The 24,347-nt window shown below is 36.0% G+C and overlaps 1 protein-coding gene and 1 pseudogene across 1 annotated transcript; one reads left to right on the top strand and one right to left on the bottom strand.

Annotated features, from left to right (window-relative positions):
- The first annotated feature begins 728 nt into the window (after window positions 1-728).
- Window positions 729-6,756, top strand: LOC113298565 (probable DNA helicase MCM8). Its single transcript, XM_026547334.1, has 17 exons — window positions 729-1,009; window positions 1,198-1,338; window positions 1,479-1,596; window positions 1,788-2,010; window positions 2,244-2,407; window positions 2,599-2,859; window positions 3,352-3,447; window positions 3,620-3,772; window positions 3,914-3,984; window positions 4,074-4,192; window positions 4,493-4,622; window positions 5,142-5,193; window positions 5,267-5,426; window positions 5,526-5,700; window positions 5,849-6,019; window positions 6,106-6,219; window positions 6,501-6,756. Exons 1-17 carry the CDS (start codon window positions 818-820, stop codon window positions 6,549-6,551), a joined length of 2,391 nt encoding a protein of 796 aa, XP_026403119.1. The 5' UTR covers window positions 729-817; the 3' UTR covers window positions 6,552-6,756.
- A 73-nt stretch (window positions 6,757-6,829) lies between these two features.
- Window positions 6,830-9,365, bottom strand: LOC113298564 (annotated as a pseudogene).
- Window positions 9,366-24,347: the final 14,982 nt, after the last annotated feature.

Below are 24,347 nucleotides of genomic sequence, written 5' to 3' on the forward strand. Positions count from 1 at the left end.
TTAAACATTAATTTTAAATTTTGTCAAACATGGGCCAACAATCGAGCCAAAGAGAAAATTGTACCATACACAAATATTTTGGATTTTGGTGTATGAGCGGAATCAGACCTTCACCGAGATATTAGAAAATTAAAAGTATAACGATTTTTTTTTATACCCTAGACTAGTGGTTTCAAGACTACATCCAAACTCCTAAAATTGGAGTGGATTCCGGCAATTACAGGGTTCGAACCCCTACCTTCATAGTGGGAGGGAGCATGAGAACCATCATACCACTTGATGGTTCTCAAAACGATTTTATATTTTGATTCAGACCAAATCAGATGCAGATGCTATGTCAGATTCATACTTGCACCTTGTTTGTTTACTCCTGACTTATCCGAGTCATCTGGATCTGACTGAAATCACCTGACTTGAGTCAGATCTGATTCAATATGTTTGTTTGAGTCAGATCTGACTCAAAAAATGTGAGTCGGTGGTTTGATCCCATGAGTCAGGAGTATTTTGTTACCTGACTCAAACGAGTCTGAGTTAGTGGTTATGTCTGAGTCAAAAATCGAGTCAGATCTGACTCAAAATTGAAAACAAACGGTCTGACATCTGACTCGCGACGAGTCAGGAATTGGCTCAGATTAAGATAGCGAGCCAGATGTAAACCAACATAGTGATATACATGGGGATGCGTCGTTACTATGCCACAAAATTTGGCGGGACAACCTATCCTCGAAATTCATAAGGGAATTCAAATTCACTCCACTACTTTGCCGATTCTTTGGAGAAAGATATACCATGCAATTCCAGTAATCTGAAACCTAAAATGTATCTAACTGAAGGAGCGATAGATGATCTAGGCATACAGAAGCATTCGATAGGATCAAATGACGTATCGAAGATTTGGTCCATGTATTTCCCAGAAACCGAGTTCCCTTCAAATGATCAGCGATTGAAACTCATAACCGACCTTTCTGATTTCTTCTCTTCCACAATCGGAGCAAATCTTGTTTTTCAGGTATAATTCAAAATTGAAATTCATTTTCTGAAAATAATATTGGTGTGGAATGTTCATCTAAGATTTGGGATTTAGGGTTTTAGATTACCTTTTAAAATTGATTCGATTTTCACTAGTACTCCCCTATTAAAACTAGGAATCTTACAATCTAATTACAAGGTACTGAAGTTTGGTTGCCATTTAATTAGGTAAAACATGATGAAGGACCTTTGTATTTGCCGATTGATCTTCAACAGCTTCGAAAGATATGTAGTGTGGAAAGTTTTTATATATTTTTAGAGGATGAACCAAGATTAGCCCTCTCATGTATGGGTGCTGCCGTTCACAAAGTGTGCATACATTAATTACACATATTTCTTTTCTATCTTTTTTAAACATTAGAAGAAATAATTTGTTTCTTTTCTATCTTTTGTAAACATAGAAGAAATAATTTGTTTTGAGTTTATGTATGGTACAACTCTTTAAGCAGGTTTTGCTGCCTAAGGGAATAGAAAGCGAGACAGAGGATGGTATAAAGATAAATATAAGGTTGCATAATTATCCCGAGTCAGTGATTGCTTTAAAGAACCTGAAAGCTGCCTACATAGGTAACCTCGGTTATAACTTCTAACTTCTATCATTGTTATCTTCTGTTCTCCGCTCTACCTCTTTGGGTTTTCTATTGCGCAGGCAGTATCCGATATCAATGATAATATTTAATATATGTTTTAAGTAGTGAAGGAACCAGGATGTTACACTGAGCTGTGCTAATCTATCAAATTTGTTTGTATGATGACAGGCAAACTAGTGTCGGTTCGTGGAACTGTCGTCAAAGTAAGCACCGTCAGGCCTTTAGTCGTGCAAATGACATTTGAATGTCCAAAGTGTAGCTCAAAGATTGCACGCACTTTCCCTGATGGGAAGTTTACTCCGCCAGCCGTTTGTACTCTCCAAGGTTGTAAAAGCAGAAACTTTAATCCAATTAGGAGGACTGCCATACAAATAGATTTTCAGAAAATAAGGCAAGCATTTCCATCTCTATGTCAATTTTTCATTTAATTATGATGAGGGCAATGTTTTAGTTTAACTTTTCTCGATTAGCAAAGAGATTCGTGGTTAGTCATCAGCTAAAGAAGGTGGATTTCGAAACCAAATCACGTAGCAAGTCTACAGGCTTTTCCAAGTCAGCTAGCTGGTAGTTAGGTACTTTCCACAAGTCATTTGGATCTACTAATGTTATGGTTTTGTTTTTCAGGATCCAGGAGCTGTTGAAATCTGAAAATCATGAAGAAGGCAGGGTACCTCGAACTGTAGAATGTGAGTTAAGTGAAGATCTCGTTGATGCTTGCCTACCAGGGGATGTTGTGACTGTGACTGGAATTGTAAAAGTAATTAATAACTACATGGATATCGGAGGAGGTATAGAGATTAAGAATTACTTACAGATGTGCAGCCTTTTTGTTAGTTCTACTTATATCCGTGCGAATTTACACACTTTTGCCTTGTTTGTAGTTACTTCTTATCTCTCTTGATTCCTGATAGTCTTACTTTATTCATACCCTTAATGATTGCCATTATTGGCATCTTCATGCTGATTCAAAATGTTTCAGGGAAATCAAAAAACAAGAACCAAGGTTTATATTATTTATATCTAGAAGCTGTTTCGGTTACAAATTCCAAATCGCAACCGGCACGTGATGCAAAAGATACTAGTGGTGCAGTTAGAACTACAGAGCTGTCTGATTTGTATTCCTTTTCTCCAAGAGATCTAGAATTCATTATTAAGTTCTCGGAGGAGCCTGGGTCCGATGTCTTTCGTCAAATACTTCAATCCATCTGTCCCTCCATTTATGGGCATGAGCTTGTGAAATGTGCTCTTTTTAACATCATATGCTAGAATTTATATCCGTCCAGATAAATGCAAGCTGAAGTGGAAGCACTATTCTTTACTCGTGCTTTTGTTTTATGGTACAAAACTGAAACCATAAAAAGAATTTATCGTCCCCAAAATTTTCCATGACTATTTTTCCCACACCGCAGATATTAAGGTTGTAAGACTCAAATATCGCCATGTGACTTGTGCAATTGAATTGTAACAATAGGACACATAGAGTACCACCGAACTTACTTTAGCCTCTTACATTGTATCTTCACATCTTAGCAAGTCTTTGATTATTTACGAACATAGATTGCACGATTAGCTAGGTCTGGCACTGCATATCTTTGTGATGCACCTACTCCGAGTAACTATTCTTAAACCAAACACCTTTTCAGGTTACGTCTTGTCTTGGTGTCTGTGCTTTTCAAAATTGACCACAGAGTGCATCCAGTTTACTAAGATTTTTATTTATTTATATTCAAAGCGGGAATAACAATGTCACTTTTTGGAGGCGTACGGAAGCATGTGATGGATCAGAATAAGGTACCTGTACGAGGAGACATCCATATCATTGTTGTAGGTAAGCTCCTGAGCTAAATTGTAGTTAACTTCCTCAATAGCTGCTTTTCTTGTAATTATTGTTGAGAACTTAGGTATCTGAAACTTCAAGCAACTGTGTTTAAGATTGTAATTGTTTCTAAACGTTTCGTAAGAAACAGTGACATAACTAATGCTGAATGTCATGTGGTCAGGTGATCCTGGATTAGGGAAGAGTCAACTACTGCAAGCAGCTGCAGCAGTTTCTCCTAGAGGGATTTATGTGTGTGGTAATGGAACAACAAATGCTGGCCTAACTGTAGCTGTTGTAAAGGATCATATGACAAGTGACTATGCCTTTGAGGCTGGTAAGTATGCATAAACCTTATTCCGTGTTTTTCTTCTTTTACTCTCTCTCTCCAAACACACAGATATGATATTCAATAACTGTGAGTTTTTGACATATGCATGAAATGGTTTTCTAATTGCGCTGTATAAATTGTCAACAGGTGCCATGGTACTTGCAGATCGTGGGTTATGTTGTATCGACGAGTTCGATAAAATGTCTGCTGAACATCAGGTTATTTTCTTTATCCTTTAGTACCATTTAATTCTTGAAGTTTGTAACGTGCTTAAAGATACTTTGGGGGTATTGATTACTTGGCTTAGTCACTTCTAGAAGCAATGGAGCAACAGTGTGTCTCTGTTGCAAAGGCTGGATTGGTAGCAAGTTTATCGGCACGAACGTCTGTTCTAGCTGCCGCAAATCCCGTTGGTGGTCACTATAAGTAACAACTTTAATATCTTATGTCTGTACTTTGTTACGATTTATTAATTATTCTTTTCACAGAGCACTGTGAGACTACTGGTAGCTAATATCTAATATCGTTCCCTTTAAAAATATATAAAATTGTAAAGATACTTCTGGTGTGCCACTTATAATACTACCCACCAGTACTAATATCCTTAAATTTTCTCAACTATTTAATATTTATAGTGTTATTGCTGCTGTCCCATTATTCATTTGTTTGCTTGTTCATATACCAGATAATGTCTTTAAGAGTTCACATCTTCAATTCCATTTTCAGTCGTGCAAAAACCGTCAACGAAAATTTGAAAATGAGTGCTGCCCTCCTTTCAAGATTTGATTTGGTCTTCATTTTACTAGACAAACCGGATGAAGCGTTGGATAAGCGATTGTCAGAGCACATAATGTCAGTAAGTTAACCTATCTGAGACCCTGCACATTAGCATGTATTGTGGCCAATGCTAACGCGTAATGATATGTTAGCTTTTCAAGGACTTAATCCAACCCATTAATTGGGTTGGATTTTTTTTGTTGCATGGATATCTGATTGTTGTGAAACTTTATCTTGCTCATTCTTTTCCATTTTTTAAACTGCTTCTGTAAGAGCAAATGCTTTAACTGGCTACTTTTGAGACCCTATATGCTTTGAACATTGTATGAATGGGTGACCCCAAGCACTTTGGAATTTTGTATGCATACACATAGTTTGTGGTCTTTGAAAGTATGTGGTATGCCATGTACTTACAGTGTAAGACTGTAAGTAATCGATTCAGTAATCCATGTCAGAGCCATCAAATCCTCAATCCTGAAAATTTTACATGATTATCTACATACGGAATAGGTGGAACCTAAATAATTGTTTTTGCATAACTCTATATCAATTTAATTGCACGACGAACAGAGCATGAATGTTACTGTGTCTTTTACAGCTTCATGCGGGATATGGAGAGCATTTGCCTGCCCCGAAACGGCTCTGTAGAGGTAATGTTTTGATACTTAATAGTGGCTCATATTAAAGATGAAAACTTATGTCAAATAAGATTCATCTTCCTAGGATATCCAGCTTCTGAAGGTGATAGGGACACGGCTGCACAACATGGTTCACTAGCTTCACGGCTGAGACTTGACCTTAGCAAAGACAAAGACTTTGTTCCCTTGCCAGGTCCGCTTCTTCGCAAATATATTGCTTATGCAAGGACTTTCATATTCCCCAAGTGAGTTCATAGTTTGCAACTAATCATTCTGATAACCTTAAACACGTCTATATGAACTTGAACTTTTCTTATCCTCTGTTTGATTTTTTCTCGGTATAGGATGTCTAGACCTGCAGCAGAAATTATACAGAAGTTTTACTTGCGACTAAGAGACCATAGTAATTCCGCCGACGGTACACCAATAACAGCAAGGCAGTTGGAGAGTCTCGTAAGGCTTGCAGAAGCGCGAGCAAGGTTAGAGTTAAGAGACGAAATTACAGTTCAAGATGCTTTGGTAAGTTCAAAAGCATAGAGAATGTTTTAACCAATCCTTGACTAGCTGTGCATTAGCTTTCAAAAGTTTCAGTGTATTATAACTAGATTTTGAACTTTTTAAGCTGTGTAGGGGTTAATGATTCCTTAATCCCTACTTTTTTTCTCAGGACGTGGTTGAAATAATGAATGAATCCTTGTACGATAAATATGTCGATGAGAATGGCCGTGTTGACTTCGGTCGAAGTGGTGGAATGAGTCAACAGAATGAAGCTAAACGGTTTTTAAGTGCTCTGAATAAACATTCAGAATTGCAGCAAAAAGATACCTTTTCAATTTCTGTGAGGATTGTTGTTTCTCTTAATATTTTGGCGAAATTTATTGCCTCTTACAGTTTAGCTGATGGCAGGTTACCATTATGTATCAGGAAATATACAGTTTGGCAGACAAAATTGACTTGAAAGTTCCAGACATCGACACATTAGTGGATAATATGAACACTGCTGGTTACCTACTAAAGAAAGGTCCGAAGATGTATCAGGTAATACATGAATGATCATTTGAGAAACGAAGAAAGATATATATAAGCACATATTTAAGCAATCTCTTAACGAGTCTCAGGTTTGTTCGACAAACAAATATAAATCCCACACACACACAGCAATGAAATAAGTTACCTGAATGTCTGTAGGAATCAGATTTTGAGTATTATTCCGATGAATAGCAGCAGTTTGTACAGTTCTCTAATCAAGGGTAACATGTTAGGTTTACATGTTTTGGTCCCTAAACATTTGTTTACATAGAGCAAATGTGTTCTTGCAGGTTTTGTCATCATCTTATTCTCGGAGTCAGACCTCATTATCTAGGTGCTGAGGTCTTATCACCTAAGTTTCAACAGCATGAAGCCAGGGTCCTTACTTTTTCCAAGTTTCTACTATCCCGTAGTTTGTGTAAGACCTTCGTGTAATAGTGAGCAACTGTGGTAAGGAAAGTTCAGTTTTGTTGGTATCGAATTTTCAAGTACTGCACCAGAGGTGGTCTGTCTTTGCTTATTTTCATTTTGGCCGAGCTATGCACATTAAATTATTGGGTTGAAATTGAGGAAGCCATTGGTGGTTATAGAAGATAACATTTGAGACTCTAGATGACTATGAAAGAAAATATATCAGATTTATATCGGTGTGTATGGTATGAATTTTTCCATCAATACATATATATAGAGGACATTTCTACTGAACAACAACAGGCTTCATTTGAAATTACGTTTATACTTTTCTACCGCATCTTTAGTAAATCTTCTACAGTTCTGAACTCAACCACATGTTATCAATCGGTGGCATAAAAACTATCAGCCTCGAGCCTCCATTCACTCCCATAGTAAGAGTTGGGAAGTCCCAGCCAAAACTTAAAAGCCTCGGCAGCTTTTTTCCTGTCGCTCCTATCTTGTCTGGCCTTCGAAGCATGCTTACTCGTGAACATTCTTGAATGCATTTCCACATAAATCCTTGTGTATTTGGTCTTATTTGGGGATATCCCATACTCCTCCATGCAAACAACTATCTCCAAGGCTTTCTTAAAGAAAGCAGCTCTCACACATACATCAGCTAGAGTATCAAGGAGCCCTTCATCTGGTATCAACGGCGGAAGTGAAGTAGCAGAAGAAACTCCTTCCTTTTCTACCTTGCACCTTCCTTTTACTTCATTCCATAGCAAAAGAGCCTCTCCTGGTTTTCTAGCAACTGCAATCCCATTCGCAAGACTACGGTAAGTAGCGACGTTCGGGTAAAATCCGTTCTCTCTCATCCTCTGAACAGTTTTTTTTGCTTCTTCAACTAATCCCAGTTTACAGTACCCTTCAACCAACATATTCCATGCAACCTGATCAACTTTCACTCTTGGGTCTTTCAGCATCTCATCAAAAACCTTTTGAACTAGCCTTGGTTGACCACTTGAAGCAAAAGCTTTCATCAAGGTGGTATAACTGACTTTACTTGGTGCAATTCCCTTGGCTCTCATCTCGTTGAAATATTCAAGAGCTCCCGCACTATCATCAATAAGTATGAGTCCATCAATCAAGATGTTGTATGAAACAACATCCGGTTCAATTCCAGCACTACTAGACATTTCTTTAATTAACTCCTTCGCATTTTCTATTTGAATTTGCTGACAGTATCCTTTGAGCAGGATATTATAGGTAATTCTGTTTGCAGGAACACCGACCCGAGCCATCTCTGTAAGAACTTGTCGAGCTCGTTCCATTGCTCCAACTTTGACCAATGCAGAGATAACAGTGGTATATGTTACATGATCAGGATGACTAGAACTGTCAGTCTGCTGCCTCATTGCCTCAAGCATTCTAACGACATCACTGATACGTCCTTCTTTCATGTACCCTTTCATCAATGTGGTGTAAATTCTAGAATCTGGTTTATACACTTTTGGTAACAATGGTGGTTCGTAATTACTCAGAGTTGTAGGCTTAGGTAGTAACAACTGTTCGAATACTTCTCCTTCTATCTGAATAGGATTGTCTTAAGTTACAGTCTCTGAGGATTTTACACAGATCATTTCGACCTTCTCTCATGGCCTGAACCATTTTCTCTGCAGTTTCTAAATCATTAAAACCAACATAAGCTGCAAGGAGAGAGTGTAAAGTAGTGACACAGGGCACAATTCCTTCATCAAGAATCCTTTCCAACACACGAACAAGTAAGTCCTTTCGATTAGCTCTTGCACTAAGCTTAATCACGATATTGTAAGTAAGAACATCTGGTTTAGCACTAAACTCAGGCATTTCATCGAACAGTTGACGGAATTTCTCAGTATCACCAAGATTAGCACAAGCATTAAGTACTGCATTGAATGCCGCCGTATCTGGCCGAGCCTCAGTAGCTACTGAAGGATCCGAAAGACTCCGGATTCGCCTTGTGACAGAAGTGAACAATTTCAGGGCTTCTAAAGGACCATCATCCGCAGAGGCAGCGAGACGACTAGTAACAGCACTCCATGCTTTAACATGAGGAAGATAACCAGAATGAAGCATGGATTTGATAATTGGGGTAGCATAGAGGGTCTGACCTGCTTTGCCAGCGGCAACAGCGAGGAGCCCTAGAGCATTAGCATCGAGACGGTGAAGTTGGCGTAAGTCACGGAGACGACGAAGGACCGATTGAGCTCGAGTTAGGGATTCTTTGGTGTTTTGGTAGGATAACTGAGAGACTAATCGACTTAGACATTGGGAATTTGGGAGATGAGGTGAGTGAAAGTAGGTTAACCATGCTTCTTCTGTTTTCCTCTGTCTCAAAAGTGTTAAAAGTGCTTGGTCGGCGTTGATTGATGCGTCAGTGGTGGTGGTAGTGATAGAAAGAGATTGTTCAGCGTGATTGGCACCGTGACTTCGAACTGGGTTTTTAGGTTTTGAGTTGCTGGTGGTGGAAAGAGAGTGTTCAGTTTGATTGGCACTGTGATTTCGAAGTGGGTTTTTGTATTTTGAATGGCTGGTGGCGGAGGCGATGGAGGTGGGAAGTGGTGTTGGGGGATGGCACTGGAATGAAAGTGGATTTGTTACTAAAAATTGGTTTCTTGATGATGCTGTTGTTGTTATTATCATGGTAGCTCCATATGAGAAAGAAGCAGGGACAAGAGTGAGAGAGTGAGGAAATCTTATCTTGAAAATGAATCTATAGTGAGCCTTTTAGGGTACTACAACTGTCCATAACCATCGAGAAAGATGGAGATATTTAGGTGTCAGAAGTGGAGTCTTTTGTTTTGGATTGGTTTGCGGTGGGAACTAAACCGTTTACGTGAAGGTATTGCATCCTAAGTTTTTTTTTTTTGAACCATCCTTCGGGACATACAAGAAAATTTTGGGGCATATTAAACAAGACAAAAACAGGATTGGAAATAGTGTTTTCAGGGTATCTCTTATCCAACCTATTTTCATAAATGTGAAAATACTCCTGACTGATTAGTGTTAAATTGATGTTGATTTAATTAATTAGTTGTTAATGATTGTAGTTAGTTTAGTGTTAATTTAGGATAATAATTTTCTTTTAGTGAGTTATTTTAGAAAAAGAAGAAGAGGAGGAATTTTTTTTTTCCTTTTTCTTTGAGATCTTTGTGATTATTGAGAGATGTGTGATCCAAATTCGAGTGAGAAAGGTGAATCTTCATCACGTAAAGCTAAGAAAATACATATCAATTACGATAGAGATCCAGAGATGGCTTATTTGTTGGATTATGAAAACGATTTTACCCAAATTCAATCTCAAACTCAAGATGGTGATTTTGTGGAGCCAAATCCCGAAGATGAGTACATGGATGAGGAACTCAATGTTAATAATACACAAGTTTGGTTGTAGACGTTGTTTAATGTCCGTTTTGTAGCTTGAATTCACCAAAAGGTTGGATTTTTATATGTAGTTCGGCGTAACAGGGTTAGGTTCGGCAAATATAATGTATGCCGAACCTTAATAAATAAGAACAGTTCGGTTTGTGCGATTGAAATATTTATACGCCGAACTGTCATTCAATTATTTTCCCGCCAAATAATTATCATGGTTCGGCTTGAATAGGATGTGCTAATATCAGCCGAACCGTATACAAAAAATTTATGAGTTACAGTGTAATGTTCGGCTCACACGTGATCCAGCCGAACATATATTTTTTGTTTTCATAAATTTCAAGTCTTATGGTTCGGCTTATAATATTAGTGGCCAATAAGCCGATTCCATGTATGACAAGTTGTTCGGCTTTATAAGTCAAACACGAATGAGCCGAACCCTTGAGCTCTGCTTTCAAATAGTACCGCGGGTGAGCCGAACCTAACCCAAAACCTGTATGATATTGTTGTAGATTGTTCCTGAAATGGAAACTATGGAGGATCAACCACCGCCTGTTGATGTCATTCATGAAGATACTAAAGATCGCTTCCAAACTGACTTGGTAGGTAACGTAATTTATGTTTTTATTAGTTTTCAAGTATGTTGTATTCGAAATCATTAAGAAAACTTAACTTTTGTACTTGTGGATATGAAGACGTGGAAAACTAAAGATGAAGGTGTTAAATGGGCTGAGGAACATGGTTGGAAAATCAATTGCGTCCTAGTTAAAGATAGACAAAGCAGAAATGAACGGTTTGAGATGGTTTGTGAGAGAGGAGGGAAGAAAGTAAGCAAGAAGAAAAAAGGTGGGGTGCATATTGGGAAAACCGGGAAAAAATATAAGACTAAAACAAGGAAGATAAATTGTCCCTTCAAAATCGTCTTCAATTGGATCATAAATGAAAGATTTTTCACATTGAATAAAGATATGGATTGTCGTCATAACCACCCACGTCCAAAGGATCTTCATGGACATTATAGAGACGGGAGACTCAAAGCTAATGAATATGCGGAGGTAGATAAAATGATACGGGCACGTACGCCACCAAGAAAAATTCTTAGCAAGTTGAAGGCGAATGATAAGAACAACAAGACTATGTTGCAACAAATCTATAACGCGAGAAGTACTCTGAGAAGAAAGGATTTGCAAGGTAGGTTGGTGATACAACAGTTATTGTGGTTGGAGCAAAAGAAGAACTATGCTTGCCAAAAGAAATTGTTATGAATTCGGCCATGTGACGCTCCTTTTTATTGACCATCCGGAATGCGTAAAGTTGGCGTTATGCTTCCCACAAGTTCTGATATTGGATTGCACTTACAAGACCAATAAGTATGAGATGCCCTTGATGAATGTGGTTGGTCATACGTCAACCAAGTCACCTTTCACCTTTGCTTTTTGTTTTTTGCATGATGAGTTGAAAGAAAACTATGTTTGGGCATTGGAACAAGTGAAGTTAATCTTACGGGAGGATGCTCTTCCAAAGGTCATGGTAACCGACCAAGAGGCGGCATTGATGTTTGCTATAAGGAAGGCATCCCCGAACGCGCAAAACTTTTTTTGTACCTTTCATGTATGGAATATTATTAGGAAAATATGCCAACGGATAATTCAACCACTCAAGTTGAAAGAGCTAGAGGTGATTGCTAAATTACCGGATGGATAACGAGAAGTGAATAAGAAAAAATTCAAGAAAGCATATGAGGCTAATGAAAGGATATGGGCATGTTTCTCCAATGATTGGGATGCTTTGCAATGGTCAATCACGGAAGAAGTGTGCGAAGAAAATGTTGCAAAACTCATTGCGAATTGGGGCGTCAAATACCCGGAAATCATTATATATTTACGCAAGCAATTCTTGGATACCAACAAACATAGATTTTTTAGTGCATTTAAAAACCACCACAAGCACTTCGACAACCAAGCTACAAGTATGGTAGAGTCGACTCACTATCGTTTGAAGAGGAATCTACTTGGGTTCGGCTTATATGGAAAACACAATAACAAGCCGAACCAGATAAGTTTATCAAATATAGTGTTATGATGCTTAGGTTCAGCTTAAACAATTAAATTCGTAAAAGTCGAACCCTAATAAAACTAAGTTCGGCGTAAAACTAAAACCTAATATTGAGCCGAGTTTAGTCATGAAAATAGAACTAAAGTGTGTAAACTTACCTGAAGCATGGTGAAATAACCTCCAATATTTGTACTTGCTAACCTAGAGGCAGTTCCAAGTTGCTCGAATAGGAAACAAAGGGTCGCGATTCCCCAAGAGTACTTGTGGCAGCTTTTCAAATCCCTTAACAACTGAAGGTATTGAGCATTAACCTTGTTCCCACTGTTATCGGGAAATAACACTTCCTGAAGTATACAACAAATACGCGGTAGCAGTGCGCCTAGCTGTGACCTCGTCCATAACCATCGCTCCCTTTGAAATTTTCTCTTTTGTGTCTCCAAAATACTTTTTCAAAGAGGTGAACTTGATTTTATTCAAATGCTTTGTGCTAGAATCCACAAACTTCACCTCTTTATCAGCGCAGGCAAACTCCAATTCTGTCTTGTCTTTTGGCCAACCTAGAGTTTCCTCAGCAAGTAAATACAACTCATCCCAAGTCATTTCATAAACCGCTGAGTTCACATTTTTCCCCTTCATTCCAAGACCTCTAATCTTCTGTGCATCATCGGGAGTAATTGACATCTCGCCAAAGGGGAGATGAAATGTGTAAGTCTCCGGACAAAATCTCTCACAAAATGCTGAGTTTGTAACTGCATCAAATTCCTCTTGTGCATAGAAAATAACATGCCATAAACCAGAACCTTGTACTAAAGCCACTACCTTAGGAGCTTCTTTGAAAATATCTCAATATGCGGCACTCTGGTGTCTAAGTACGCGTACTGCACCTCTGTGATCCGGAATCTCATAGATTCTCTTCGCCCATGACTCCTTGTAGCCAATCAACACTCTTCCACCATCTTCCGGAAGACCATGGGGCAAACCATCCTCGCGTTCACGTATAACATAATCATCACTAGGAATGTGCTTACTTGTCTACCTTGATGTATCATCTTTCTTCTTCCCCTTCTCTTGTTTTTGTTGGGTTTCTTGTTGTAGTTCTTCTTGTGGTTCTTCCTCTTCATCACCATCATCCTTATCTTCATCACTGTCACCCTCTTGTTGTACAGGCAAAGAACAAGTCGTATCAATTTCCCTTTTCCCTACATGCAAGTTCTTAGTGCCACCACCTCGAGGTTTGGGAGTTTTTGAATTAGAAGGAGTCACTTCCATTGTTCTCCTTTTATGCTTGTCTTTGAATTTTCCCGGATGGGTGCTAAAACAAATGATAAACCTTAATTAATTTTCCAAAATAAACAATTACGATTCTACTAAACAATGTGATAAGTCACCTATAAATGCACAAGTTTATAGGAAGCTATTACCATACACAGAGTCAAGTTCGGCACATTCGATATTTATCAAAATGAGCCGAACAATGTGCTGAACAGTGTAAGGTAGATTATTCAAGCTCGGATAATCATAAAAATATTTATAAGCCGAATATATAGATTCGGCTGATTCGATACTCGAAACACAACATGTTTTTCAGCCGAACTATTCTTCATCTGTAGAAAAAAATTAAGTTCGACTTCTAAATTTGAGCCGAACACTGCTCTGGAACTACCAAAACCTAGAGAAATCTTCGATTACATGTCATAAATCAACGTAATACGAAAAACCAAGCAATGGTTTGTGTTAAATACCTTTCTATGTGCAATTTTATAGAATCAAGGTTTATTTCTCGCTCTCCAACACCAATCAATCCACTATCTTCTTCATCTCCATCTTTTCCAAAAACCCTAGATTGAGATGCTACAGAAGCAACACCATGATTCGTCACTGTATTTCTAGGACATCGCTTAACACGAGGTGCCATGTATGTGTTTAATCGAGAACTTAATCGAACAAAGAAATTTTCAAAATTTTCAGAAATTTTGGAGAAGAGGATGAGAAAAGGAGAGAGAGAAGGGTTTTTGGTTTTTAAAACTTTAATATTTTTTCTTTTCTTAAGTAACGGTTTTAAGATTAATTAGTGGGTTAATTAGTGGGTAATGATTAATTAGTGGGAGGGTAGTTAATTAGGAGATGGGTTAATTAGTGGGATAGTTTTAGGAATAAAATTTAATTAAGTGGAAGGGTAGTAGTGTAATTTAAACTATGAAAGGGTATTACAGTAACTTAAGCATCACTAGGACATCCCTTAGCATCTTGCATTGGATGGCATAATAAGTCTGTATGCCCCAAAATTATCTTGTATACCCCAAATGAGGGTTTTTTTTTTTACTAAAATTGGAAGCCCACGAGCAAGCATGTGACTTGTGTGGTAGAACGCCATTTTAGGTCTGGGAATGAGCCAACGAGGTCGTTGCCGGGAAATACCTGAGGCTTAGGTTTGTGCACTCATGAGAGTGAATGACAAGTGCATCGAGTATCCAATTATCAAAACTTATTTCATGCGTAAGATGTAACTCACAAAAGGTTTTCTCATGCTTGGAATTTGTAAGTTGTAACTGATGGAAGATCGTAACTGCTGCAGTCACAAGATATCCTGTTAGAAATTCGGGTAACAAAAAAGAATTGCGGAAAAATTAAATTAAGGCCCCCAAAAGAAATATTATTCTTTTTGTCAGGTCCAAGATATAAAATTTTGAAATTTGTCTGTATAATGGATTGTGCATCTTAATTATTCGGGGGTATAATTGTCAAACAAACTAGAATATAACATATCTAATAAACCGCGTATTGGAATTTTACAAATTTTATATCGTTGTAAAGCTTTTAAAGAGAGCTACACAACGAGTACAAACAATAATATCCAATTTTTGTTTTTCACGAAAAAATCGGAGGTGATCATCATTTCAGACAAAATTTTCGAAAATTTGATACATAACCATTATGCAGCCACCAAAAAAGATGCATAATACATTATGCAGACACAACAAAAAGATGCATAAAACGTTATGCAACCATATTTTGGTTCATGCATTTACTAATTTAGCTATGTAACCATTAGAACGATGTATAAGCCTAAAAAAATAACATCACAAAAAATAAGAGACACATAACGAATTATGCAGTAATTCTCTCGACTAGATAACAAGTTACGCATCAATTGTTTTGGTTAATTTCAGTGCTTGTAAAAAAAAGTTCATGCATAATGCATTATGCAGCCATATTTTTGGATGCATATCAAGTTATGCATCAATTTTTTTTATTTCAGTGCTTACAAAAAAAGTGGTTGCATAATGCGTTATGCATCCATTTTCACGATTGCATAACATGTTATGCAGATATTATTATAGGTGCATGACAAGTTATGCAGTTTTTGTGTATATTGGTTTCAATAGTAACAAAAAAGTTGTTGCATAACGTGTTATGCAACCGTCTTCTGGACTGCATAACAAGTTATGCAACAACTTTTGTAGATGCATAACAGGTTATGCATACACTTTCACAGTTGCATAACAAATTATTCAACTATTATGACCAACACCAATACATCCATAGCTTTCCAACCAACAACGCCAACTCATTGTTCATGTAACAAATTTATATGCCGCATCTTGTCCCGCTGCAAGCACACCGAAGCGTAGAGATGCCTGACTAAGAGACCCGAAAATACGTTGAAACACCAAAGATTTACAAGTGCACATTTTTAGTTTGGTTTTCAACCATCACAGTGCAAAATGTGAATGAGTGCCGGAAAATTAGTCAAATGAACCACCATGAGTTCAGATAAAATAAGGTAAATATGAAGGAAAAGAATATATAACTCACATAAAACCAGTCAGAACAACAATCATAACATTAATAACATCTCCTCCGATGTAGCCTTTCTCGACTATCCAATTTCCACCATACCATACAACCAGACCATAACTAGCGAACATGACAAACATAACAACGCCTATCCCAGTAGCCAATCTCTCTTGAACAACATATTTATATGTTTTTTTTATAGATTTGTTATAATTATAGACTGCTTGGTTCTCCCCAATAAATGATGCACCATGTACAGAAACCACTTGTTTCACATGTTGAAAGAACTAATGCATCAAAAAAAATGATCACTCTAGTAAAAATAGTCCTCACCGTTCTGATCGAGCCGATTGTTTGTTCTACAACATTCACTGCTACCGAGTAAGCATCTTGTCCTCGAGATGCCATCTTGGAAACAACAATCGATATAGCCGCAGCTGATGCCACCATAGGTGGAATAGAGGTTAACATCACAAGGGTCATAAGCCATCCCTTGATGAATGCAATCACAAAGTATCCTATGAGTGTTGCAACTAGCTGTATAAACTTGACAACCTGTAAATGAGTCGGTCATAAGTAGGTTGTTCTTTATCAAACTTTAAACATTCTTCGAGCCTAAATAATGTTAGAAGTTTGCGAGAGCCAAACACCTTTTCACCCATAGCATCCTGAATAAGAACAGTATCACCCGACATCCTTCCAACGACTTCTCCTGTGTTTGTTTCCATATCAAAGAAAGCAACATCTTGCCTCAATATAATTTTCAAGTATAAACTCCTAACCCGCGAAGCCTGCCTCACCCTGTAACCATCCAACAAGCGACCTCTGCACGAACACATGATTGAATTGAATTTTAGGTTATGTCTCCTAGGGATTTGATTGAATTAGATAGAAAGATATCAAAAGAAAGATGTTGTTAATGGTGTTCTCGTCGTCATATTTCTTGTGACCATTTCCAAAGATTGAATCTTTAAAGTTAACAGTAGATGATGATCTTCAACTGAAAATTGAATTTCAGAAAACCGATCTCCGATCTCTTCCTCTTTTTGCATCTCGCTTTATGAAGAAAGAAAATAATCTCGGTGTGGGAGAAATTTTCACCGAGAAAATGGGTGCGAGCGTGAAATTTTCTGACAGTGGGTTTGAGGGTGTGAAAAAAACTGAAAAATGGGTGTGGTGGTAGTTTTCACAAAGAATATTGTACCACTAACTTCAGGCCTTTGCGATTCTTTAGCAATTATTTCGACCCTTCTTAAAAAATTGGCGAGTACAATTGGCCAATTGAATGTTGCTTTCAGGATACAATAAATCCCTAACAACTTGTTGTAATCAAGAGTTGTACTCTCTTAACCCAACCAAGAACACACAATATGAGATTCTGGTGATGCTTAGAGAGAATAAAACTGAGATTTTGATGTTGTGAATTGGGAGAAAGCCTTCTCAATTTATAGAGGGACGCATGCCTTTTGAAGATGTCTCTTCATATCCAATAGACGCTTTCAAAAGGCATCCATTAATGGGAAGAGACGCGTCTGTTGAAAATTCTGGAAAAATGAATTAAGTTTTAAATTTCAAAACCAGAAAAAAATTCTACGAGACGTTGTCTCGCACTCTGCTAAGGGGCGTTGTCCCCTGGACCCTCGCGATCTGACCTGTCAGGTCGAAGCCGGTGGGGCTGTCGCCCCGGATTCCCCTTTCGTAGCGGCAAACATATATTGAAAATATCCAACATTTCTCCCCCTATATTCAAAATGAAAAAACACAAAAACAAAATAAGAAACTTTTAAATCAGAGAGGCTGCAGCATCACAAAGTAACTGCCTACGTACCCGAGTGGTCTCAAGCCAACATAATTCACGCTTATTTGGAAGTAAGCATCGTCATAGAAACCAATACATAAATGATAAGCATATTTTAGATTCGAACCTTCACTTAGTGTAGGAATTTAAAAGCTTTATCGGGGTTCAGAGCTGACAGTTTTGAACCAAGTACCCCATATGATAAAACCAGAATCTCAACACATAATGATTTCAAGGATTGTGTGTCCCGTAGCCCAGAACGTTATTGTCCATGTGCTTATCCTGGTTTCATGAGTGTTCTTTAGAGAACAATCTTTTTCTCTTAGGAAATGATCTGATTTCCATACTCATGTAGGTGAGTCTCTAAGGTGCTTGTGCGATACACTTGTAAACAACTATAGACTCATTAAGGATTTACGTCCATCCTCTTTCTTACAGAACCACTGCACTAATTTGAAATGAGAAATTCATAATACACCGTAACCACATCCATAACTTGTTGGTACCACATTGAACCTTGTTTATCTTTTTCAAAAAATAGGTTTCGTTTTCTCTATAGGTGATCAACTTTCTTTCACAGACTTTATCCCCATTTTCCCACATTTTATTTAAAATATTGGTTTTGGTAGACTCTTTGTGAATGGGTCTGCCAAGTTCTTCTTTGATTCAATAAAGTTAACCGTAACAAATCCTCTCCTGAGTGATTGTCTTACAATTTGATGTCAAATACTCGCGTGTCTTGACTTCCCATTATATGTCTTGTTAGTGACATTAAAAATCGTAGTCTGATTATTATAATCGATCGAGACTGCTGGAGTTGGCTAATTCCAAAGTGGGATCTCAACAAGTAAGTTTCTAGGCCATTCTGTCTACCTACATGCATCTGTAAGCGCTATCAATTATAAAAACATTGTTGAATCAGAAATACAGGTTTACAATAAACAAAACTCGTTTTATAAGAAAAAACCTAAACCTAACTTGATTTGCAAGTTAATTTTCCTATAAATACAACTCGAAAAATCTCTTTTCAAAACACACAACTCGAAAAATACATGTTTCGACCCATGCCCATGCGCAATGTACCAAGCACCAAGTCCGTGTCTACTTGAAATTATTTTTTGCAAGTTTTTAACTTGATAAATAATTTATTTAAGAGTTTTATTTATGGAAAAAATTCTTTTTTTGTGTTTAATTGTTTTACAAGAAACAAAACTCGTTTTATAAAAAAAACCTAAACCTAACTTGATTTGCAAGTTAATTTTCCTATAAATACAACTCGAAAATCTCTTTTCGATACACAAAACTCGAAAAATACATGTTTCGACCCATGCCCATGCGCGTGTACCAATCACCAAGTCCGTGTCTACTTAAAATTATTTTTTGCAAGTTTTTAACTTGATAAATAATTTATTTAAGAGTTTTATTTATGGAAAAAATTCCTTTTTTGTTTTTAATTATTTTACAAGAAACAAAACTCGTTTTATAAGAAAAAACCTAAACCTAACTTGATTTGCAAGTTAATTTTCCTATAAATAAAACTCGAAAATCACTTTTAAAAACACACAAGCAGCGACCATCTCAAGTAGACATGTTTCGACCCATGCCCATGTACGTGTACCAAGCACCAAGTCCGTGTCTACTTGAAATTATTTTTTGCAAGTTTTTAACTTGATAAATAATTTATTTAAGAGTTTTATTTATGGAAAAAATTCTTTTTTTGTGTTTAATTGTTTTACAAGAAACAAAACTCGTTTTATAAGAAAAAACCTAAACCTAACTTGATTTGCAAGTTAATTTTCCTATTAATACAACTCGAAAAATCTCTTTTCAAAACACACAACTCGAAAAATACATGTTTCGACCCATGCCCATGCGCGTGTACCAAGCACCAAGTCCGTGTCTACTTGAAATTATTTTTTTTTCAAGTTTTTAACTTGATAAATAATTTATTTATGGAATTTTTTTTTTGTGTTTAATTGTTTTACAAGAAACAAAACTCGTTTGATAAGAAAAAACCTAAACCTAACTTGATTTGCAAGTTAATTTTCCTAGAAATACAACTCGAAAATATCTTTTCAAAACACACAACTCGAAAAATACATGTTTCGACCCATTCCCATGCGCGTGTACCAAGCACCAAGTCCGTGTCTACTTGAAATTATTTTTTGCAAGTTTTTAACTTGATAAATAATTTATTTAAGAGTTTTATTTGTGGAAAAAATTCTTTTTTTGTGTTTAATTGTTTTACAAGAAACAAAACTCGTTTTCTAAGAAGAAACCTAAACCTAACTTGATTTGCAAGTTAATTTTCCTATAAATACAACTCGAAAATCTCTTTTCAAAACACACAACTCGAAAAATACATGTTTCGACCCATGCCCATGCGCGTGTACCAAGCACCAAGTCCGTGTCTACATGAAATTATTTTTTGCAAGTTTTTAATTTGATAAATAATTTATTTAAGATTTTATTTATTGAAAAAATTCTTTTTTTGTGTTTAATTGTTTTACAAGAAACAAAACTTGTTTGATAAGAAAAAACTTAAACCTAACTTGATTTGCAAGTTAATTTTCCTATAAATACAACTCGAAAATCTCTTTTAAAAACATGCAACTCGAAAAATACATGTTTCGACCCATCCCATGCGCGTGTACCAAGCACCAAGTCCGTGTCTACTTGAAATTATTTTTTGCAAGTTTTTAACTTGATAAATAATTTATTTAAGAGTTTTATTTATGGAAAAAATTCTTTTTTTGTGTTTAATTGTTTTACAAGAAACAAAACTCGTTTTATAAGAAAAAACCTAAACCTAACTTGATTTGCAAGTTAATTTTCCTATAAATACAACTCGAAAATCTCTTTTCAAAACACACAACTCGAAAAATACATGTTTCGACCCATGCCCATGCGCGTGTACCAAGCACCAAGTCCGTGTCTACTTGAAATTATTTTTTGCAAGTTTTTAATTTGATAAATAATTTATTTAAGAGTTTTATTTATGGAAAAAATTCCTTTTTTTGTGTTTAATTGTTTTACAAGAAACAAAACTCGTTTTATAGGAAAAACCTAAACCTAACTTGATTTGCAAGTTAATTTTCCTATAAATACAACTCGAAAATCTATTTTCAAAACACACAACTCGAAAAATACATGTTTCGACCCATGCCCATGCGCGTGTACCAAGCACCAAGTCCGTGTCTACTTGAAATTATTTTTTGCAAGTTTTTAATTTGATAAATAATTTATTTAAGAGTTTTATTTATGGAAAAAATTCGTTTTTTGTGTTTAATTGTTTTACAAGAAACAAAACTCGTTTTATAAGAAAAAACCTAAACCTAACTTGATTTGCAAGTTAAATTTCCTATAAATACAACTCGAAAATCTCTTTTCAAAACACACAACTCGAAAAATACATGTTTCGACCCATGCCCATGCGCGTGTACCAAGCACCAAGTCCGTGTCTACTTGAAATTATTTTTTGCAAGTTTTTAATTTGATAAATAATTTATTTAAGAGTTTTATTTATGGAAAAAATTCTTTTTTTGTGTTTAATTGTTTTACAAGAAACAAAACTCGTTTTATAAGAAAAAACCTAAACCTAACTTGATTTGCAAGTTAATTTTCCTATAAATACAACTCGAAAATCTCTTTTCAAAACACACAACTCGAAAAATACATGTTTCGACCCATGCTCATGCGCGTGTTTCAAGCACCAAGTCCGTGTCTACTTGAAATTATTTTTTGCAAGTTTTTAACTTGATAAATAATTTATTTAAGAGTTTTATTATGGAAAAAATTATTTTTTTGTGTTTAATTGTTTTACAAGAAACAAAACTCGTTTTATAAGAAAAAACCTAAACCTAACTTGATTTGCAAGTTAATTTTCCTATAAATACAACTCGAAAATCTATTTTCAAAACACACAAGCAGCGACCATCTCAAGTAGACATGTTTCGACCCATGCCCATGTCTACTTTTCTTCATCTTCTTGCTTTATTTTCGTGCGGCGTTTTACTTCCATCCCCGTTGCTGAGTTTCAGAGTGGGTAACTTGTATTGTGCTAATACAAGTTATATCGGGCAGTCTTATCCTGGACACATGTTTCGACCCATGCCCATGCGCGTGTACCAAGCACCAAGTCCGTGTCTACTTGAAATTATTTTTTGCAAGTTTTTAACTTGATAAATAATTTATTTAAGAGTTTTATTTATGGAAAAAATTCCTTTTTTGTTTTTAATTGTTTTACGAGAAATAAAACTCGTTTCATAAGAAAAAAACCTAAACCTAACTTGATTTGCAAGTTAATTTTCCTATAAATACAACTCGAAAATCTCTTTTCAAAAGACACAAGCAGCGACCATCTCTAGGTCTACTTTTCTTCATCTTCTTACTTTTATTTTCGTGCGGCATTTTACTTCCATCCCCGTTGCTGAGTTTAAGAGTGGGTAACTTGTATTGTGCTAATACAAGTTATATCGGGCAGTCTTATCCTGGACACATGTTTCGACCCATGCCCATGCGCGTGTACCAAGCACCAAGTCCGTGTCTACTTGAAATTATTTTTTGCAAGTTTTTAACTTGATAAATAATTTATTTAAGAGTTTTATTTATGGAAAAAATTCCTTTTTTGTGTTCAATTGTTTTACAAGAAACAAAACTCGTTTTATAAGAAAAAACCTAAACCTAACTTGATTTGCAAGTTAATTTTCCTATAAATACAACTAGAAAATCTCATTTCAAAACACACAAGCAGCGACCATCTCTAGGTCTACTTTTCTTCATCTTCTTGCTTTTATTTTCTTCTGGCGTTTTACTTCCATCCCTGTTGCTGAGTTTAAGAGTGGGTAACTTGTATTGTGCTAATACAAGTTATATCGGGAAGTCTTATCATGGACACATGTTTCGACCCATGCCCATGCGCGTGGACCAAGCACGAAGTCCGTGTCTACTTGAAATTATTTTTTGCAAGTTTTTAACTTGATAAATAATTTATTTAAGAGTTTTATTTATGGAAAAAATTCTTTTTTTGTGTTTAATTGTTTTACAAGAAACAAAACTCGTTTTATAAGAAAAAACCTAAACCTAACTTGATTTGCAAGTTAATTTTCCTATAAATACAACTCGAAAATCTCACTTCAAAACACAAAAGCAGCGACCATCTCTAGGTCTACTTTTCTTCATCTTCTTGCTTTTTATTTTCGTATGGAGTTTTACTTCCATCCCCGTTGCTGAGTTTAAGAGTGGGTAACTTGTATTGTGCTAATACAAGTTATATCGGGAAGTCTTATCATGGACACATGTTTCGACCCATGCCCATGCGCGTGGACCAAGCACGAAGTCCGTGTCTACTTGAAATTATTTTTTGCAAGTTTTTAACTTGATAAATAATTTATTTAAGAGTTTTATTTATGGAAAAAATTCTTTTTTTGTGTTTAATTGTTTTACAAGAAACAAAACTCGTTTTATAAGAAAAAACCTAAACCTAACTTGATTTGCAAGTTAATTTTCCTATAAATACAACTCGAAAATCTCTTTTCAAAACACACAACTCGAAAAATACATGTTTCGACCCATGCCCATGTGCGTGTACCAAGCACCAAGTCCGTGTCTACTTGAAATTATTTTTTGCAAGTTTTTAACTTGATAAATAGATTATTTAAGAGTTTTATTAAACACAAAAAATTCCTTTTTTGTGTTTAATTGTTTTACAAGAAACAAAACTCGTTTTATAAGAAAAAACCTAAACCTAACTTGATTTGCAAGTTAATTTTCCTATAAATACAACTCGAAAATCTCTTTTCAAAACACACAACTCGAAAAAATACATGTTTCGACCCATGCCCATGCGCGTGTACCAATCACCAAGTCCGTGTCTACTTGAAATTATTTTTTTCAAGTTTTTAACTTGATAAATAATTTATTTAAGAGTTTTATTTATGGAAAAAATTCCTTTTTTGTGTTTAATTGTTTTACAAGAAACAAAACTCGTTTTATAAGAAAAAACCTAAACCTAACTTGATTTGCAAGTAAATTTTCCTATAAATACAACTCAAAAATCTCTTTTCAAAACACACAAGCAGCGACCATTTCTAGGTCTACTTTTCTTCATCTTCTTGCTTTTATTTTTGTGCGGCGTTTTACTTCCATCCCCGTTGCTGAGTTTAAGAGTGGGTAACTTGTATTGTTCTAATACAAGTTATATCGGGCAGTCTTATCCTTGACACACGTTTCGACCCATGCACATGCGCGTGTACCAAGCACCAAGTCCGTGTCTACTTGAAATTATTTTTTGCAAGTTTTTAACTTGATAAATAATTTATTTAAGAGTTTTATTTATGGAAAAAATTCCTTTTTTGTGTTTAATTGTTTTACAAGAAACAAAACTCGTTTTATAAAAAAAACCTAAACCTAACTTGATTTGCAAGTTAATTTTCCTATAGATACAACTCGAAAATCTCTTTTCAAAACACACAAGCACCGACCATCTCTAGGTCTACTTTTCTTCATCTTCTTGCTTTTATTTTCGTGCGGCGTTTTACTTCCATCCCCGTTGCTGAGTTTAAGTGTGGGTAACTTGTATTGTGCTAATACAAGTTATATCGGGTAGTCTTATCCTGGACACATGTTTCGACCCATGCCCATGCGCGTGTACCAAGCACCAAGTCCGTGTCTACTT

This window comes from Papaver somniferum, chromosome 7 (assembly GCF_003573695.1).
Source record: "Papaver somniferum cultivar HN1 chromosome 7, ASM357369v1, whole genome shotgun sequence".
Lineage (NCBI taxonomy): Eukaryota > Viridiplantae > Streptophyta > Magnoliopsida > Ranunculales > Papaveraceae > Papaver > Papaver somniferum.

Coding starts and splice junctions, on each gene's coding strand:
- LOC113298565 (XM_026547334.1), top strand. CDS start 818: ATGTATCTAACTGAAGGAGCGATAGATGATCTAGGCATACAGAAGCAT. Junction 5,427..5,525: donor AGGACTTTCATATTCCCCAA/GTGAGTTCATAG, acceptor TTCTCGGTATAG/GATGTCTAGACCTGCAGCAG. Junction 5,701..5,848: donor TTACAGTTCAAGATGCTTTG/GTAAGTTCAAAA, acceptor TTTTTTTCTCAG/GACGTGGTTGAAATAATGAA.